This window comes from Labrus mixtus, chromosome 4, assembly GCF_963584025.1.
Source record: "Labrus mixtus chromosome 4, fLabMix1.1, whole genome shotgun sequence".
Classification (NCBI taxonomy): Eukaryota; Metazoa; Chordata; class Actinopteri; order Labriformes; family Labridae; genus Labrus; species Labrus mixtus.
This window is the reverse complement of record NC_083615.1, coordinates 23843811-23858288: the sequence shown is the minus strand read 5'-3', so window position 1 is coordinate 23858288 and position 14478 is coordinate 23843811. Positions and strand designations below refer to the sequence as shown.

General features: G+C 40.3%; 1 protein-coding gene and 1 long non-coding RNA gene across 3 annotated transcripts in view; one reads left to right on the top strand and one right to left on the bottom strand.

Moving 5' to 3' along the window:
* LOC132973218 (uncharacterized) overlaps nt 1-14478 on the top strand; it is a 360126-nt gene that overhangs the window by 211345 nt on the left and 134303 nt on the right. The window lies entirely within an intron of this gene.
* On the bottom strand, nt 314-12565 carry tmem86a (transmembrane protein 86A). The gene is made up of 3 exons (XM_061036540.1): nt 12428-12565; nt 6310-6574; nt 314-5269 (listed from the first exon to the last, which is right to left on the bottom strand). The coding sequence occupies exons 1-3, from the start codon at nt 12446-12448 to the stop codon at nt 4842-4844; spliced, it is 714 nt and encodes a 237-aa protein (XP_060892523.1). The 5' UTR covers nt 12449-12565; the 3' UTR covers nt 314-4841.

Sequence of the window (14478 nt, the reverse complement as noted above, 5' to 3'; positions counted from 1 at the left end):
TTTATTAATGAATTAAGGGATTAAAAAAAAAGGCTAAGTGAATGTGAGATGCAACAGAAAGCATTGTTAACAGTCTGTGTGAGTTTCTAAAGGGCCTGTTGAAAGCATCTTTTCAACCAACAATAGAGTGCAGCATGTAGTTACTAGAACAGAGCGCTCTGTTGTCCTCCAGTCCTTTCTGCCTTTAATGGCTCTTTTAGCTGTGGAGGGCATACAGCTTCTGTAGAAACATTCAACAGTTTGGGATATCATATGACATTTTTCAGATTTATGGAAACAAACAAACAAAAACAAAAGACAGAAGCATGTCATGTTAAAGTTGCATTGCAATTGCATTTATTTCTCCAATAGATATTCACATTCATAGCAGTTTCACTACAGCAAATAAAACTAGTTCATCTCTACAGTCGTTAAGGAAATGAATCATAAAGTGAAAATCCAGAACAACAAGGTATGTTTATCTTAGAGAAAAAATAAAAGAAAGAAAGTTTGTTCATAAAACAATGGATTGTGATGGGAAAACAAAAGAAGTCAAAGTAATCTTGATAACAAACCTGGCTTTTTGTCACGTTGACAGGCAAGCTCTAGGGCGACTTTTTTGCAAATAAAAATAAAAACACTTTAAAAAAAAGATTGATACGTAAATGTTTGTAACACTTCAAGGGCAATAATGCCTTTCAAAGAAAAATGCTGATTCTCTCAAGCGTTGATGCAACATTTTCTTCTGCTTAAACCCTCAACAATGGAACATTCACTTCAGTTTTCTCTTTTTTAGAAAGAAATGCAAAGAGTTCAGGAAAATTGAGCTTATATACTTAAAAGGAAACAGTACACCTGATGATTTTTATTTGAAACCCTTCAGCCGCTGGCTTAAAAGAGAGATTGACTGGCCTTACTCTGGGTGTGGAAAAGTGCAGTTTTGGTTCTTATATCAAAAAGAAGCCAGCATTATTACTACAGACTTCTCATAGGCTCATACTGATGTCGGAGGACTGTCAATGGCAGCCAATAAAAAGACACCAGGGGTTTACAGTGGACAACTTCTTGCCATGCATGAGTACAAAAAAATTAGAGCTCTGGGTTGTGAATGTTGCACATCAACAGCAATGGTTTCAAATTAAAGCTCACATGACACAAAAAGAAAGAGAGAGAAAACGTAAAAATGGAACAAAAAGTGCAGACTCCTTCTCCCTACCATAACAGCGAGTGGATCCAGCTCATTATTCACAGCTCAGGCCAGACTATAGCAGCCTCCCTCGGCTCTCTCAGGTCCCCTTTTGTCTGCACGCACAAAGCTCAGAACAACAGTGCTGTTGACAGGCTGAGGTAAAGTGATGCGCCTGCTGGCCTGCCATCTGTGAGGTGGGGGTGGGGGGGCAGGATGGAAAAGGACTCTTTCTTTGTGTCATGTATCACCTCACCTCGTACCAGCTACAGTGTCGCTCACAATACCCTCCTGGAAGACCAATGAGGGGGACCTCGAGTGCCATGCAAATACAAAAGAGGTTTTGATACTTGAGATGGGCTCTAACACTAACGAGATATACTCGATGAAATGAGTTCTTCAATGCTTCAGTTTTGGTTATCTGTGCCCAGTCATTGGCGAAGAAATACAATATTTTCAGGGTTAACATCTTAATACTTCAAATAGGCGTAATGACCGGCACATTCCTGATTCAGTGTGGTGTTTGAGGTTATTCTTTGCTCCAGGGGCTAACAAAGGCATGGAGATTTTCCAAAATGTTACTTGGTCGTCAGAAATATTCTCAGAAGTAGTTGAAGTAAAGCCTGTCTTTGGCATGTAGCCATCAGAACTGTAAGAACACGAGTCAAGAGGCTTTATGTGGCAGGAGGGAGAAAAGAAGTGCCCACACAGGTTGCCCACATATAGTAAGGATGAGTAAGACGGCTTGACTCTCTCGTCCCTCCCTCACTGTTCAACTTTAGACTGCATACTAGATTCAGTCTCGTAAACCCGCATGTCTCCTTGTACTCCACTAGACTGTGATTTCAGACAGCACAGGCAGGCAAGTGCATGTCTGCAGAAGGAGAGAGGCTCATTATAAAACAGAACAGAAAACAAAGCGACACAGATTGATGAAACAACCCACACTGACAAAGCAGAAATGTAGCGCTGACAGGACAAAACGGAGGATGAGGAACTATCAGAAATAGAAGACTGTTTTGAGTGTCCTTTGTGGTCAAAAATAAGATTTTCTGCTTCAGCATAATGTTCAAGACGGGGGCTTTATGAATGTCAACACCATGACCTGCCTGCAGATCGTTTACGGTGGCTGATGCGGTGAATCATCACATTTTTATGTGTGTGTGTGTGTGTTGTTGTTTTTTTGTATATTCGGGTGTTTCTGACAGCTTTAATGGGTCATTGACCCAGCAGGAGGAACCCATAACGTGGGTCTGTTTCTTCTCCATGCCTCCATGTTTGTTTTATATACAGCACAGTATATCAGGTTACAGGTTAAACATGAATACTTTAGATTGCTGGAGTTTGTAATGAAATTCATTTTCTTCCCAGGACAAAAACTGTTAGTGGTTTCAATCATAAAGCCAGTGACATACTCTATACTAATTACAAGGTGCTTTTTTTTTACGAATGTTAATGCTTGCACTAAAGGTCAAATGAATGATAAGATATCACACAATATGAATATAATTGACCTAATTCATTATTACCTTAAAGCTCCTGTTTTGAACTGTTAATGAAATAGACTCAATCTAATATTAATGAATAAGAGTGAAAAAAGCCAACAAGACCATTAAGAAGAAGAATGACTTCTTCTTGAACTGCTGTTCTGGGATAGGTGTCAAATTAAAGCATTTAGAGTAAGCTGCAGAAATAGCCTTTTCCCCAATTTTGACTGTTACAGCAGGCAAGATGAGAGGTTTTTTTCAAAACCTTACTTACACATGTATTTGACAGAATCAGCAAAGAGATAAGAAGTGGCGATTCGTCTATATGAGGGCGCCAGAATTGACCCAAACCTGAAGTTCTTTACAGGAGCTTTAAAGTCATCTTTAACTGACAAAAATTGTCAGGAGATGCTTACGGCCATACCACCCTGAACACGCCCGATCTCCACCATTAAAGACTAAGAAGTTAAAACATTCAAGAGGAGAAGGGGGTATGGAGATAGTTTAAGAACCTTGAGAGAGAATACATTAAAGATATCCAGTAGAGTCTGTACTACTCATACTGAGATGGTTCACAGCATTTCTGGCCTTGAGTTGGTTCTGATTTGTCACAGGTACACATACAGACGTTGATATGCACGCTCACACAGGCACACACACTCAAAACTCCCATCCATACACTCTGAGTTGAAACTAATGAAAGGTGAGAGAGGAAAAAAAATGTGCGATAGATGAAAGACAAAATATCAGACAACCTGTCAGGGATTATCTTCGGCGGATTTTGCAGGATTATAGCTGATGAAGTGTCCTGTGACAGGGAATTATTAGGAATAATGAGATAACTGTTCCCTCACATGACAAGCCAGTTCACTCTTCTCCATGTTTTGTAATATTCTTCTTTTTTTTCAGTCAGGATGCCCCGGGGTAAAGTGCATACTTTCATGTGTGTGTTTGTGTGTGTGCGGTAACGGATGAGGGAATATCTTCTAACAGCCCACTTAGACACAAAAACACACACAAACACACACAAACACACGCACAGTTGATACACAGAGAGCCAGTAACATTGCCCTTTCCTTTTTGTTAGTCTTAATAACATGGTCCCAGGCCAATGACAGCATGAGTTGGCTGATCCAGTCCGGCAATAAGAACCCCTGTGGACTGTTCCAAATAACTAAAGCAGCAGGGGTTGTAAGTGTCAGGTGTGTGAGCTGAAAAAGTGGCAAACAAAACACTTAAAAAACGCCTGAAAGGCGACTGTACTGCAGGTTATAATGTGTACAGTAATCTTCTGTGACTCCAGTGTTTACTGTGCTCCCTTTTTGACAGCAGGCCACAAACTTTTCCCTACAATGTCATATTATTTTTCTGTCTCCATCACTTATTCAAGAGCAAACTAATTCCTTCATCCTGAGAGACTAGTAGTGTATTTTTCTGAGCGTGTTAGACAGTGGAGTGAATAGAGGCAGTGCGGCTGTTGTGACTGAATTGTGTAGGACTGCTCATAATTTAAACACACGTGGATTTTCTCCTGACTTTTAAGAGTAGCGGACTTAAATTCAGGGGAACAAAAACCTAAAAAGGCTGACAGAAATATAAAAAACCCTCCCTTTTTAACAAGGTCTCGGGCAACAGAGAAAGTGGCAAAAAGGAAAGAGTTGACTGATGATTGGAGGACATTAAGTAGATGTGTGGTTGGACTGTGTGGAAGGTGAGGTAAGGGTGTTTGTCATACACACATCAATGTACACACACACACAAACGAATAATCGCTCTCCCACACACTGAGCAGGTCCCCAGTGACATACTGCCCTTAAATTAAAACATAATAGATCAAAGTAAATAAGAATATCTCTCTCTATATAGCAGGTTGATAGTACTACTCTTGTCTCCATGGTAACTTGAGACAGCTATTCTAGGATCGGAGGACAGATGATAATACTGGTATATCTCTGTGTTAAAAAGACAGGTGTGTGAGGTGTGTGAGGTGTGAGACTACCATACTAGAGGGGTATTACGGTGATAGTGGACCAGTCATGGTTACGGTGTATTAGCACCACATTGAGATGAGGGTTGAGAGTTGGGGATCTGGCGGTGAAGTGTGTCCATGATCACTCAGAGCCGGAGGTGGGGGGGGCGGCTTCCACCTTCCCAACCTCATGACCAGTTGCTACAGAACCCTTGGTACCTCATGACCGCTTCCTGGCGACCTCCACGTCCTGGCACTCCACCGCTGACAGCGAGATCAGCATCTGAGCCGCATAGTAGGTGGCCATGATGATGGCACGTGAGTGGGGCACTGGGAAGCAGAACTTGTTGACGGCGATGGTGAGGTCGGACACCATGAAGAGCACGGAACCCAGGCAGGCCGACAGCTTGGTCCAGGTCCACAGGTCGTTGGCAAGCTGCAGGCCTGCCATTGCCCTCCAGCCCATGAAGCCGATCAGAGCGATGTAGACGGCCACCAGGTAGGTGAAGGGGCCCGACAGGTAGGGGTAGAGCAGCATGTAGCTCACAGAGGACACAGCAGAGACCACCAGACCAACAGACATGTTGAGGGGCTTCATCCCGAAGGCGGAGGAATAGAGGATGTGGGTGATGGCGAACATCAGTAGGCCTGTTGGACATTTCAAATGTATGACTTCAATCAAAGTAGATCCTTAAACATCGCTGTGTAAAATGAAGGTTCTAAGATAAATAAGTGCCATGCCAAAGTCCTGATTTGAAACTTCAAGTAAGATATTTGATATCACAATCAGCCCCTTCAAATCTTCAGAAATGACAGGATTGGTGACTCTGTTTATTACAACACAGCGTTAGACTTTTAACTTTGACCAGAATTTTCAAGAGCTATTTTTATCTGTTATTCTTGAACTCCTTTCGGGGATTTCTGAACTGTCTGACATTGCTGCTGTAACATGTCCCAACAAGTTTAAGAGTAGGGCTGCAGCTATTGATTATTTTAGTAAGCGAGTATTCTATCGATTATTCTATCGGTTAATCGAGTATTCGGACAAGAAATACTTTTGTTTTTTTAAAGAGCAATAGTCAATTTACAAAAGAGACCATTTTTAGAAAGAAAAAACTACATTTTTATTGCTTAAATTGCATAGTATTGCCTTACCCATTTAGTGCATATAAGTGCCATAGTGGGCTACATTCTGGGTGATTTTTAAAAGAAGACAGAGAGAGAGCGAGAGAGATAGAATGCACCCGATAATGAGAATATTTGCCTTTCTATCAATGCTATGTGGCTATGTGCCCTATTTAAGAGGCCAGAAAATGAGAACTCAGGGGATCAGAGAATTTGTCACGAAGCTAAAAGTTTTGTCAGATTAGCATCGCCTTGTTAGAGGTAAAGCCCTAAGTTGTGTTTACCACTAATAGTTAAACCCGATGTTATGTCTGTTACTATGATGGATTTCTACTGCAGATCTGCTGTTTGTCTTCATTTTCTCCGTCTTTTGTTGAACTTTTCTATCAATGTCCCAGATACACATCAATCATACTTACAGCAAAGAGAACCCCAACTACAAAGAATACCCAAGTTGATACAAGCAGATTTTCCATTACAAGATCAACCAATCGTTCTGTAGATGACAAGATTCTAACAGAGTGACTTGGTGTGTGTGTGTGTGTGTAACATTTTCTCCTCACCGTGGACGAAGTAGCCCTGTTCCTGCCAGATGAGAAAAGCATCACCCAGAGCAGAAAAAATCAGGCCGGCCAGGATCTTGCGGGCACTAGAGTGAGCACCTAGGAAGCTGGAGCCGTGTGCCAGTAAAAACACCCACAGGCAGAAGATGGGCAGACATTTGATGAGGGCGCTGAACCAGGAGGGGCTTGAGGTGGGCAGCCACAGGACGAAATACACACATGTCGCCTTGAAGAATGGCACCAGCTTTGGGCCTTCGCTTTTGACCTGCAAGCAGATATGATATTTATGTTATTAATTTGAGTCATAGCTGGCTGCATTTACAGGAAGTCATTCAAACCAGTTATTCAGAAGAAAGTAACACTGTTGTCACTCTGTATTAAGAGTAGATCTTTTGTCTTTCATCTCAAGAAAGGAGGCTTGGAAGATCAATAAGCACTTCATGTGTTTGAGCTACACTGACACATTGTTCAATCACAAAAATGGGGAAATAAGCAGCAAACAAGTGGATGTGGTTGAGACTGGATCAGTCCTCAAGGCTTGCATTGTGTGCTTACTAGTTTACATCAGTGTGTGAGACATGCACGTGATTTGTCACCGAACTGGAATTCAGCAAGTCTAAGAGGAAATGAAAAATGCACCCATTTCTTTGACACTTTGTAACCTTTTCTTCACTTCTTCTTCTTTGCGAGTCTCCAGCCCTCCTCTTCTCTGTAAGGCATGTTCTTGAGAACTGTGCATTTTACTGAAGTCTCAAATTCTTCTCTCCAACCGCTTAAGCAGTCATATTTCTTTCTGTCCAAATAGATGAGGCCCGACAGGGGAGTCACAAAAAAAAAAAACAAGGCAAGAAAAAAGGTTTCACAACACTTTTTGCGTGACCACCCTCCTATGATTCTGAGAATCACTTTCTAGGTTGAGGACAATTAGCCTCGGGGGGGGGGGGGGGGGGGGGGGGGGGTTAAAGAGGGAGAAGAAAGGAGAGATTGATACAAGAGGAAGAAGTGAGACAGGGTTCACCAGAGCTCAGATCACAGGAGGAGAGATGAAGAGGATACAAGAAGGGGAGGAGGAAGAGGGGTAATAGTGCAATAGGGAAAGGGTTGATTTCCCAGTTTAATAATTTAGCATCTCTCTCAATAAAACCTTCGCTGGTGAACTAAAATGATGCAAACGAAGGCTGAAAGCCAATCTCAATATTCACAAAAGAGCAAGTAAGTAGGGCAGAGGAAAGGAGGAAGGAAGAAGCATAGAGGAGCGAGCTTTCAGGGGAGAGGGATGGTGAGCAAGACAGGGTTACAGGTATTTACATGACAGCTGCACTAAAGGGGTGGAGAAGGGAGGAGGAGGAAGGAGGCGAGGGGGGTGAAAGATTATGAGGGGTCACTCTCGTTCATATGGGAAGGAAAGGGAGGCTTCGGATTGCACAACTGTTTAATGACATGGCATGCCAAAATGACTGTACGGGATCAGACATGATGTTTGACTGACCAAAAGCCTGCCCTGCTGTAGCTGATAAGATTCATGTGCACTTACTGCAGCAGGAAAACACCCGGGATCTGACCCACAAGTTTACATCTGGTCCCATATACTGTATGTGTTCACGCAAATAACACAAGTTGCCAAGGATGAAAGGGCACATAATACTGGTGAGCAAAAATGGAATAATCTATATGACTATAGTGTTGTAGTCAGGACCACACTAACTGGGACCAAGACATACCCGAGACCAGAGTGCTCCGTGACTGAGACAAGACCGAGACAAGACCGAGACGTTTAGGGATCTAGACCAAGTCAAGACCAATGCAGGGCGAAACCAAGACATAGACCAAGACCATGAATATCACTGAAAAATCATCATCTTGTGCGCAGGGAGCGTGTCACTCACTTAACACTGGGAAGGTTGCGGCCATAACCAGGTGATAAAATGTAAATGGAATTAAAATGATTTGTTCTTTGAGAAAGAGGTGTTTTCCTTCACAGTAATAACATGGAAAAATAGCCTGTCGGTGGTGGTCTTGACCGGTCCTGATCCGGAGTCCACCCTGCCCGAGACCGAGACAAGACCCAGTAAAAAACCTTTCAATTCCAAGACGAGACCAAGACCTTCAAAAAGCAGTCTCAAGACCAAGACCGACTGAGTACTACAACACTACAGTGGTAAGACTCAGGACTGGACACGAAGGCAGACACCCTGATGTGCCATCTGTTTACTCAGATCTTTAGGTTGTTGTCGTTGTAGTTCATTTGTAGGCTTCTTTCCGACAGTTTAAAGAATGTGTTTCTTCCCAACTTTGGGGAGCTTTAGTCTTTTTTAGTTCCTAAGTTTTCTCTGCCAACCAAAGATTCAAAAAAGGGGAATAAGAGGTTTGCCATCCACAACTGCCCAGACTGAGTCTAATCTTACCACAGTGACATGGGTATCAAAGAGCTTGTAATCCTACACTATCATCAAAAAAAGCCTTTGCTTTCTGCTTACATAAACATTTCCGATAGAATCAGTTTCTTCTACTTCCAGATAGCATGACAGGGATTTTTCCACTGAGGCAACACACTAACTTTAGGTGTATGTGAACTAAAGCACTTCTTCTCCTCTTCATCGTGCACTTTTCATAAAACTAATGGAGACACAAATTAAGATTAAAGTTCGTCTAATGACAGAAACGTGTGTGTGTGAGTGTTTGCTGAGTCTATCTATCCCATTAAGGCCAGCACTGGCAGCACTCCCAGACTAGCCGATATCATAGCTGTGTTCATCAGGCCACTGTGTCTCTGTAAGCACAGGACACAAGGAAACACATGTAGGACACAAGGAAACACAACATCTGTTCGTTTAAAACCTTGAATACAAGGATGGCTCCAAGAAGCCCCATTAAACAGATAAGGACTATTATTTTATAAAGAATACCAGGCTTAGTGATTTTGGGGTGTTATGCTTGATGATCACAAACAGTTTGATTAGGGAAAAGAAACCTAAGAGGAGTCTATTCAGGGCTTTGGGGGAAAATAGATTCCAGGGAGGAAAGTGGGTGGAAGTCAGAGATTCCCATAACCTTTGATGCTATTCATGCTGCAACTCAGCCATACTTTGCAGTTTCCCTTTCCGTTGTTTTTCATGTAAACTTACTGCATCTACACAATAACAAACAGCCCAGATACAAGACTAAACATGCCACACAACACATTTTTTGTTTCTGAATCTTCCGAGTAAAGTTGCTCTCATTGTGTCATTAGCATGGGCACAAATCTCCAGCAGTAATAAAGATAGAAATTAGCCAGGGGCATCCATTTAGTTTAGTGGCCAATTGTTTGTCAAATCACAACCCATTACTGTTGTAATACCTGACGTAACCAATCCAGTGAAGTGTATAAAGTGATCATAAACCTGGTTGGAAAGCTTTTAGTCCAATATCTTTAATTCAATGAGAGCAGAACATATTGGCTTCTCTGAAAGCAAATAAAAGAATGTTTGTATTTCAGCCTGACCGAGCACTGATGAATAGATCCTGTTTAAAAAAGTGCTGTGGCATTTACAGCTGGCACCTCTCTGTCTCTGTTCCCTGGTGAAGAATGACAATGTTAATGATTGACTGAATTTGCATGCTCACTGACAAGCAATAGGTTTTTTTTAAGGAACAATTGAGTAGAATTACCCCCCCCCCCCTTTTTTTAGACTTGTATACAAATCCAAAAGGAACATTATCAACAAAATATTGTCACAAATATTTGTTATTTTGGACTACATCAATGATACAGACGGACTTTAACTGTGAAAAAAACTCCCCATTAAATTAGTTTTTAAATGCGTACAACATTGCAAAGTTTCATCTAGCTGATCAGCAGCCTAAACTCATCTTGTAGCTGCTGTCCAGAGGAGGAAACAAGCAGCTGTTCAAATACGATCCGACAAATGCACAGCATTGAAGCAGTGAATAACAGCCAGCATGGATGAACATCTATTCAACCTCATGCGTCATAAGCAAGCCCAGTGTCAGAAATATGATACTGGTAAACTAACAAAAGACCTGCAAACTCCTATGTGCTCAGTTTAGCAGACAGGAACTGTAACTTAGTATGGTCCTGTCTGACATAGCAAATGTGTGAGTATACACATGCGACAATGTTGTTTCTATGTAGCATTACACGCAGGAATACCTCCAGGTCCACTGCTTCTTACAAGTACAGTAAAACACGCTGCTCTTCCATACAGAGGAACCTAGAAGAATGATTAACTGGATGTTAGTTGAAGCATGCTCTTCCGTAAACAGCATGTGTTAAATCAATTGTGTCTTCTTAAGTGAATAAAACTAAGTAACAAAGACAAGAAACAATAGTAAAACACTTCAGCTATTGTATCATATTAAAGCCAAAATGCAAAAGTGAATCTCACACTGTATCTCTGGGTTACAGTGTGCGTCTGCCAGCAGGTTCAAAGTCCAGAAAAAGGTGAGGACATGTTGGTCTGTAGGCTGTAGTCTGTAGTCTGTAGACTGTAAGGCTGACTATACCAGCTGTAAAAAAAAAAAAAATCGATAAATTTCTATAAAGTGATGACATTGAAAAGGGAAGTGTTTCTTTCAGGTAGTGAAGTCAGACATTAAAATTACGTCTAAAGAAAATGTAAATAATAATATAGTGTAAAATATGAGTAAGGAATCTAATGATCCCTGATCTCTGAGCAGGCCTAAAGGGGAGTAACACATTTAAAGCCTTCTTTTCTTCCTCACTGCTAAATAAAAAATGGCTCATTTGACCCGTGATGAAGCAGCCCCATGTGAACCTGGATGCCAACTTCATGCTCTTTTTTAGACTAAAAGTATTTTATACCATTGCATTATGTTTTTATATCATTGTAAATATTAATAAACTTTATTTATTTGTATCTTTTATGCTCTATTATCCATACACACTCCATATGTCTTATAGTTTTGCCGTTGCTGTGTCTATTCAATTTTACAACAAGTCACTCTGAGCTGTCAGTTGTGTCGTTTCCCCTAATATAAAATTGATATATATACTGTATGAACTTATCTTTTATTAAGTGTAATCAAAATCACAGAACATTTTGTACCCAATAATATGTCAAGTTTGCCTGTCCAGGTCTGTGTCATATCTATCAAATATGTGTTTGATGTTTTTTATCACAGCAAAAAGTTCTGCATTCCCCTTCACAGCAACACTAGGGCTTTAAGTATCCCCAATATCTGCACGGCACCAACATCTCTAAGGCAACCAGTTTGTATGTCAAGCATTCCTCCACACAGGCTCCTCTCACAGTAATCACACAGGCCCCTCATCAGGGTTTATTAAAGGTTACGGTACACCACACCATCCTTCATGGCTCCCTGCAAATGGAATAAAATTTAAAAGTAGCTCTAGTAAAGTAAGAGGATGCCAGGACGGTGTAAATTATTAACGTAGATTTTTTATTTTTTTTTGCTAAAGAAGCTACATTTCTTCAGTGGCATGATGGTCAATTGTGTAGCAGATGTAAAAGATGTGCCAAATAATAGAGTGTGTGCAATGCACAGATGCTGCAAAGTAAGGCAGTCACAGCAGAGAGCTGCTCTGCGCATGCGTTACTGGAGGGCACATGAGAGGGGGAAAAAAGACAAAAAAAGGTCGTCACATGATTTTCTTTTTATCAGGGCTGGCTTTGGAAATGTGAGGAAAAGTCCTCTTCTACGTGGTATATCGAGAATGAACCGGGTGAAAAATGTCACGGAAGTAGCCTCTGAAAATAAAAGTTTCAGCTTGAAGTGTCGAGCGGATACAGATGAACACAATGAAATACCGAGACAATAAGACACTGACAATAACAGCGGCAGTGTCGACTGGCACTGGCTGAATATTTCATTGGAATATATTATTATTAAGCCTACCGTACCGGTTAATGAATCATAACCCAAAAGAGCTGGCCTCAGTTTGACATGAAATTGCTACTTTGAAAACATGTGCAAATAAAGAGTAGACAACTAATAATGAGCCAGTCGTTTTTAAACATAAACATAAATTGACATTAACAGAGATAAGGTAAGCAGTGTTGTTATCGTGTAGCTTAACTAGCTATCAGTATTATTCCTTTAAAATTAGTTTAAAATGTTAAACGAAAATACTCACCACTGTTACCGGAGAAACCATCTCTCCCTCTGTGGTGTCCGTATCTTTGAAATGTGTTTTAATGATACCAGATTTTGGTTCAACTCCTCCGTTTTATGTTGTAGTGTTCAGAGGATGCCGATTGTTTTTGTCCTGGCTGCGGTAGGCGGTCCGACGTTCGGTAGGAGGAAAGACGTGAGTCGTTACGGAGGCGGGACTTTAGCAATTGACCAATAGAAGAAGAGAGTGGTCTTGACAGGGGGCGGGCTGAGGAATCAGCGACCCCCGGATAGGAGGAGTCCTTCTGCTGTTTACTTTTTGGAGCAGATGGCCTTTATTTACATTTTACAGAGATGGAGGTTGTTTGAAACCTTTGTGCCGAGCTCATTTTTTATTTGATAAATATAAATCTGTGAAAAAGGGGGTATCAAATTAGACAAAAATAAATACAAACACACATCATCATCACAATGACTAGAATTATAGACTGTGTATTTAAAGTCTATGATGTGAATCCAATTATCGATTTTACAGGGCTTTTTTCAATAAGAAACATATATGTTTTAGCAGGATTTGAGTGTACTATGAGAGCCTTTACATTCAGGTACAGTACAATATATAGAGAATATAGAGTTCATGTAAAGCATTAGCCTATTTGTTTATGTTGATTCTTCCACCCCATCATATTAAAGACAGCTTTCTATATAATGTTTTATTCCACAGTTAAATACAGTTCATCCTATAGACAAGATCCAATTATTTGATTAAAAATATTCCTCAGTCTATTTAACTGAAATGTTCTTGGTTGTCAGGATATTTGAATTAACCAAGCATATCAACACTATACTTGCTGAAATAGTCACAATAATAGTTTTTTCCTGAAAGGCAAACATTTTGTTTACAGTGCTTCTGCATCAACTCACACAAGTATTTTTCCTTTTTTTTATAGCCTATTTTTTCTTTTTTAAATGTACCAATGTGACATAACAAGGTAAACCACTTGTAAAATGACGTAAAAAACATACCACCAAGAAGCCCAACAAAATGCATACATCGTAGGTATATCAGATTCTAGCAAGATACTATCTTAACTATCCTTTGGCATTTTTCCTAACAAAATTAATTCATGGTAAATTTGGCCGTCTTTTTTTCAGAATGAGAGTCATTTCAGTACAAATGTTCTCCCAGTATTTTATCAAGTAAGACAAGACCAAGACATGACCAAGACATGACCAAGACATGGCTACAATCAGCAAGTTTTTTTCTCTAAGTAAATAGTTGAACGATGGTCACTCATGTTTTAGATCCTCGAGAAATACGTCAAACATAATAAGCCGTGTTTTTTAACATTTTTATAATTGATATTTTATTGATTTTTATAACAACATTATAATGGCAAACAATTATAAAAACAAACAAACAGATTAAAAGGGAACAGGCAGGAAACATAATAGACAATAAATGGATGACATAAATTAGATACAACGATGCAGAAAGTATCAACAGTGCATCAGCAGAAGGAGGGCATATTACATGTGCTTGCAAACAAACAAAAGTCAATCAACACCCTGGCAGTGATGTGTTGCGTTCTCCTGATATAAACTGGCTAAAATAGTCCCACTGCTCCTTAGAAATGTCAAATTTTCCAGTTCAGCTTTCCAAGCATATTTTCACAAGCAGCTATTGTCATCATTTCTTCTTTCCACATTTTCAGTTATAACTAATTTAATAATTGCCGCATGCTACTATAGAGTAGACTAATTGTGCATAACATTGATTTTAGGAGGGTGCAATGACAGTACTCAACTTAAGAGTCTTGATGAAACTCCACATTAAACTTCCAGAAGATTCTGAACGATATATGTAGCGACATCATGTGGTATGGTCATAGACTGTAGTCTGGTCTACAAATGTAAAAAAAAAAAAAAAAAAAAGTCGCCGGAAATGGCGTAACGTCAACGTTGAACAAAGGCGGAAGTGCCGGTCACAGAAAATTATTCTGAACGAATTTGATATACTGAAAAAAAAAATCGGTATGTGGGCCTTTTTGTAATCGCAAAATGCTCACAGAT